The 6,327-nt window shown below is 36.7% G+C and overlaps 1 protein-coding gene across 1 annotated transcript in view; it reads right to left on the bottom strand.

Moving 5' to 3' along the window:
- Nucleotides 1-748: 748 nt before the first annotated feature.
- DCDC2 (doublecortin domain containing 2) overlaps nt 749-6,327 on the bottom strand; it is a 57,492-nt gene continuing 51,913 nt past the window's right edge. Inside the window, exons 9-10 of the mRNA XM_027906899.1 lie at nt 2,975-3,319; nt 749-1,711 (exon numbers count right to left, since the gene is read on the bottom strand). Of these exons, the coding sequence (XP_027762700.1) occupies nt 1,604-1,711; nt 2,975-3,319 (453 nt within the window). The 3' untranslated portion in view covers nt 749-1,603. The remainder of the gene's footprint in view (nt 1,712-2,974; nt 3,320-6,327) is intronic.

Below are 6,327 nucleotides of genomic sequence, written 5' to 3'. Positions count from 1 at the left end.
GGCTCAACAAAAGACACAGGTTTCACAGACATCTCACAGAGATACCACGGGGCAAACTGTTCTAACCTTGTTCATATGGTTTTTAACATTATGTCTTTTATACTTACATTGCCAATACACAGAAGTGCGCTGCAGGATCTCTATGTATCTCTATTCCACTGGAAAAATATATTTAATAGCTAGTACCAAAAGTGAAGATGTTTGTATGAGTTTCAGCCATGACAAGTGGTTCTTCACATTCCTCAAACAGTGCTTCAAGTTCAATTTATTCATAAATGTAATTCTTGTCTTAGTGGCATGAAATCAACAAAAATGACATTTAGTTTCTCGTAGTAATAATTTACTAGCATTAATGATCAGGAAACCCAGTATTTCTTTGTATAGTTAAAATTATGCTCAGGGCTGTATTTCCATGAACTACAAATTATTCCCATTACTAGAAAGAAATGATAAGAGCAGTGGAATTGGTGTCACTAAGAGAACTAATACTGTGGATCAATGCCTTATTTACTAATGCATACTAAGCCACAGCCTAGCAGGCAACAGCTCCTGCTCAAAAGGATGATGACACACTTCCAGCCATTAAGGACATGAAAAGGGTTCATAAATGCAGCAACTGTTCCTGACTTTCACAGAAAACTGGTGGGCTCATCCTAATGTGTCACATATTAAAATGGCTCCATGGACAGGAATGGTTCCATGGAAATTTCACTTTGAATCCAGGCCTGTTCTTTTTTTTTTTTTTTTTTTTCACTAATAAATTTAATTTCATGTAGACTGAATGACAAATCCATCCAAATTCAACTTTTTAAACTAATCTATTGCATACTCTATTTTTTGTTCGCTATGATAACAATTCACTGTTTAGTGAATCAGTGCAGGACAATCAAGAAAACTTGGTGCTTTAAATGGAAACTACCTGCAGTATTGCAGGCTATCTACATAAAGGCATAGTGCTAAGTAAGTACTATTTATGTATGCAAAAACTAACGATTCTTATTAACATATTGAAAATCCACTATTTAGTAACATTAGAACTGGCACCTTACGATAGTACACCATTTTCTGTGGGCATAAGTCCATTAATTGAGGAACATATTCTAATTATATCTTAATATTATGCCTGAAAATCATACATATTATGTGGAATTTTAAAGAAAAAACTACATATGCCCTTACTAAAAGGTAAAAAAGTGTCTCTTTTTTTCCTGAAAAAATATGCGAAGAAGTTTTGACATTGAATTTGGGTGGGGTTTTTTCCTTTCCCTGAAACAGTGTAATTTTGGTGGTTGTTCTATTACTGCTAACTATCTCATACCACAGAATAGTTCATTCATTATTTCTAATACTACTATGCAGTACTCTTGTATTCCCCCCCCTTAAATCCTATCAGAAAATCTCACCCTGTAAAAATAATTCTACGTTCTTCTAGTAGCTACTAATGCTTGTTTTCTATCAGTCCATATTGCATTATCATCTCAATACTTATTATGCGGGTACTCAACCTGCCTTCCTATTACTAGTTACCAATCACAAAATATAACATGCTTTAATATTTAAAGTATTACAATCTCTCATTTTCTGCTCATTACTTTTTTCCTATCTATGCAACTGCTGCATAGTCATTGCTCTGGTCATTCTTTTCACTTTCCTGTGGACTGGTGATTGTCACCCTTGGAGTCGTGGATGTTTTTTCCAGATGGGAATCAACCTAGAGAAAAAGGACAGGTACTGTTAAAATCCTTGGGTATCAAAGACTTCCCTTCATTTCAATACAGGATTAGCACGTTATATTAAAATTTCCACAAGGTATCCTTAATGTGAAAAAATGTTTTCCCAGAGTGATCATGTTAACATTTTTATTTACTTTATACTTATATACCTTCCAGAGGAGAAAGCAAATTTGAGGTTTCCCCCCTACAGTTCTTTAATCAAATATCCAGTTACCCACATATTATCCACTTAAAGTGAATGCTCAATCACTTTCTCCAGTTCCATAAATAACTTCAGCTTTTCTAAAAACAGATAAAAAAATAATATATCAAGCACAGAGAAAATTCAGGGCCCAAGAAAATGTCGTGTTACTCAGGTCTTTTAATTGAAAAATGTTCTCGTGTGCCAAACAGAAACAGAAGAAAGCCCAGTTACAAAGTGTAAGAAACCATTACAAGTGTCACAAGAAGCAGAGGAAGACTGTTTTTCAGCAGTCTATAGGCAGGGAATATGTGTCAATTTGTTCTGCACTGATGTTCAAGAATCCCACTCTTCCCAGATCTGGATTCTCCCCGTCAAACAAAACACTTTGATTCCCACATTCTGTTAGCTGGTCAGTTCATGTGACAGTCAGGGCAGTCCACTTGATTTTTCTGGGCTGCATCCCTCCATCTAAGCCAGCACGTTACCATGTCTCCTAAATTAATAGGATATTTGCTTTTAAACTGACTAAAGCCCCTTGCTTCAAAGATCTTGTTCATTTCCACTCTATTTTCCAATTTCTAAGAAAAGGAGATGAAACTTCCACAAAGCAATGGCAAAAGCCCTTTGCAAAATGCAACTTCTGTGAAAGTCAATTCATCAAAATAATGAGGTACTGTAGTGTCATAAACACACCCTTCTGCTCTGTCCTAAAAGACAAACTAGTGTGGAAATATATAATGACTGTGCTTTTGTGGAAATTGGAAGAATTTTTCTTATTAGTTTTTTTCAAAATTCAGCATTCTAAGGAAAGCAGGATATACAGATTCATCAACTATTGAGAAACATCTGCTTTCTCAGTTGGAAGGCATATAACGTAATTATTGATGTAACTGATCTATACAGATGCAAACCAATTTTTCTGTAGCCCAAAGTTCTCATAAATGCTCTCAGGACTTTATCAGAGCTGAGCTACTTAGGGACCAGCTGAGAAGTGTAAGGCTGAGATGAATGAGGAACAATAACGTAAGAACAACAGTTTGAAAGACTAAACACTCACCTGGTTCTGATTGCCAGAATCCTCTTTTGTTTCTTCTTCAGGCTGAAGATCACTTTGGTAGTTCAAGTGCTCCATTCCCTCACCATCCTCTTCATTGTTCTTGCCATTTAAATGGGCAAGTTCCTCTTCCTCCACTTGGTCAACATTCTCTGTTCCCTCTGCTTCACCTTCATAATTTTCATCTAATTTCTTTTTGTTTTCTTCCCCTTCACTTCTTTCTTTAACATTTTCCCCGCTTTGCTCTCCATTCACTTCTGGATATTCTTCCTCTCCTTCATATGCCTCCTCTCCCCTGTCATTTTCCTCTTCTACATTTTCTTCTTCATCGACAGTTTCTGCTGGTCTCTGGTGAACGGAAAGGCAACATCATTATGAGACATTTTAAATCCGAATGCTCCATGAAATTCTGAAATATGACAGACATCAAATTCACAATTAGATCATTACTGGGAAATAATGATAATTTGAGGTCTGTCTACATGGACAGAAAAATATGTTCCTGTACATACAGACCATAATACTCTTTTATTCCATATTTAAAAAATGTGTTGGTAAGATTTAAATTTATTATACTGGGTCAACCCATTTGAACACACTCAAAACAACTGGAATTACCTAGATTTTATCAATACAGCAACAGCTTTTGCGGTTATTCCAGGTTCTCTGACTTTCTAGCATTTAGTACATACTTGTTTAGAAAATCCTGTCACAATAAAATATCATACAGCACTAGCCCACAAACTGTTCCCCAAGAAGCATTTTACCTATGGACCAGGCCATGCCATGTCATTTGGACCTGCTGTGCAACTTGTTTTCTTTCAAGGTAGCTGAACATAACATACACAGAAAAAGTAGCTAGAGAGATGAGGCAGACCTAAAACTGGTCGCTTCCATAACATCATTCCCCTTCCCAAAGACCCCTCTGTGGGATGGCACAGTTAGGATTTGTTTGACATTTGGCAGCAGTTTTTTCCTACACAGAGTTGGAGGAACCGGACAGGAGGAAAAAGATCTTGTCTCATACTATAGAAGAGTTATCAGAAACTCACTACAGATAAAGCTGCTAGCAGCATCATTTCATGACAGCCTGGAAGACTGATGCACATACTGTCTAGTTTTTTGTCATTTTTCTTCCAGTTTCAGTTTTGAAGAGCCACCTGACTATTTAGTGAACCAATGCCCCCACTTGCCAAGACTATTTATGTAGTGCTCGTGCTAAAGTATGAATGAAAATAAAGTGAAAAAAATCCCACAGGAGAAATAAGGTGTCTGTGTCCCACACAGCCTCATCAGACTCTAAATCTAAAGCAAACAAGCTTAGAGCAATAGATTACCTCTTAATCAAAACTATTTGGAATTTTACTGTCATTAGTAGCTCCTTTATGCAGGCAGCTATCTGCTACAGACATGTAAGTTATGTCTTCTAAAAACTTCTTCTCCTCACTAGTACTAACATTTCAGAAGAAATTTCTCATCACCTTCAATATATTAGAAAAAGTCAGTTCAGCAAGACCAAGAATTGATTGAAGCCTCTTGATGAAACATCTTGCTCTCACTTTAATATCTAAGTAGCAACATTAAGACAACATTACTATGCCAGTGCACAATGCCACATCGGCACAGCTTCAAAAAGCACAAGGTATTGTGTTGTGATAATCCATAGAATGACAAATTACTAGAAATACTACATGGTCACCTGACCAGGTAAATAATGGTTCCATAAGTGATTTTTGAAGTACAGTCGTTCTGTGTGGTTTTTATTCCAGCCTTCCCGACTCGCTTTCATCTGGTAACATCAAACTGGCCTTATTACCACTAAAATAAAAATTTAACGTGCCAAGTCTTTACAGAAACCTTCAAAGAAGGCACCATCCAAAGCAGACCTGAGACAACCTTGGTAACACGCAGCACGTAAAGACAGCAAAGAATCTGTAGATTCATAAATTCTCAAAAGTTACCTGCTAGTCTTAGACATTATCTACTAATTTGTTTTCAGTCTGCTAAGGAAATTAGCAGCTCTGGATTCTGACCAGAAACAGGGGAGAGTAGGACAAATTAAACACATCAGATACCCCTAGCTAGGAGTGAGTTTGTTTTTACTTAGTGACACCTGCTTGCTATGACATTACAAACACCAAATGAAGCGAGGATACAAAAAGAAGAAAAATCAACACAGACTTTCTCAGTTAACAGTTGTAGTCATCCAAGATATTCTGATTTCCAGCTTTTAGCTGCTGCCTGATAGTGGATGCCAACAGAAGAGTACACATATGCCCTTGCCTGCACTGGTTTAGTATGGTGGCTGCTTCTGGACTGCAGAAGAAAGTGTATAGACTTTATGCCATGGGGTAAAATCAGCATATGTATGCTGATTCATATGCTTTAACTGGTTTCACTGCTGTGGAAGCAGTCTTTAGCATGGAAGCACAATGGATGGAACTTTGAGGGGCAGTAACTTCCTGGAGTGCCACACTAGCTAGACTCATTTGACCTTATCTGTCTAAAATAGGTGTGAATGCAAATTTTTTAAGAGTCAAATCTGAACAACGCAGAAAATAAACACTGCATTACTGAACCGTACCCAGAAACTCACTGGAAGCTCACAGGTAACTTGCCATGAAATGACATTCAAACTCCAACTAATTTAGCTTGACCAGTCAAGCTAGATTGCCTGAAAAAAATTATAGTACAAAAGAGGATCAGTAAAACAAATCCCATCAGTGCAAGTATAATGCTTTTATAGTAACTGAAAATTTCAAGGTAGCTGAACATATTACTACAACGGTTATTACTGCTACAGACAAAAATAATGTTTTCAGCTAATAATTGAAAAGCAAAATGCATTCTTCATTTAATCTCCTTTCAAGCTGCACTACAAAACCCTGGACATTTCAAACAAGTTAAAAATCAATACTGATCCAGAGGAAAAGACCTTTCACAAGATAATGTAAAATGCAGTATGGTTCCCACTGAGTGCAGAGTCATAGGTAGGCTTTGAAATGTGATTATGACCACAGACTATGCATTTCAGAATGCACAGCGGACCTAAGATAAGACTGTATGGAGGGAACTGAAGGCCAAAATCACCCTCCAAATCATATATTTCTCTTTACATTAAAAAAAAGTGTGGCACTTTCTACTGAGATATTATTGATCTACTAGCTATGCATAAAATATAATTTTCTATTTTAAGTACACCTTAGATTATGCTCATTCCTCTTTTCACCTGAACTACTCATAATTAGGATTTTAAATTTTGCCTTTTGTATGGTTGAAAGAAAACAGGACATAACCTTCTTTTTTGCATTGCTGGCTGCATCTTTTAAGTGAAGGTCATGCTTGTGCAGTTTCAC

Source organism: Empidonax traillii, unplaced genomic scaffold, assembly GCF_003031625.1.
Source record: "Empidonax traillii isolate 1590-97213 ecotype Southwest subspecies unplaced genomic scaffold, ASM303162v1 scaffold1372:size120433, whole genome shotgun sequence".
In the NCBI taxonomy this organism is placed as follows: Eukaryota; Metazoa; Chordata; class Aves; order Passeriformes; family Tyrannidae; genus Empidonax; species Empidonax traillii.
This window is presented reverse-complemented; position numbering and strand designations above follow the sequence as displayed.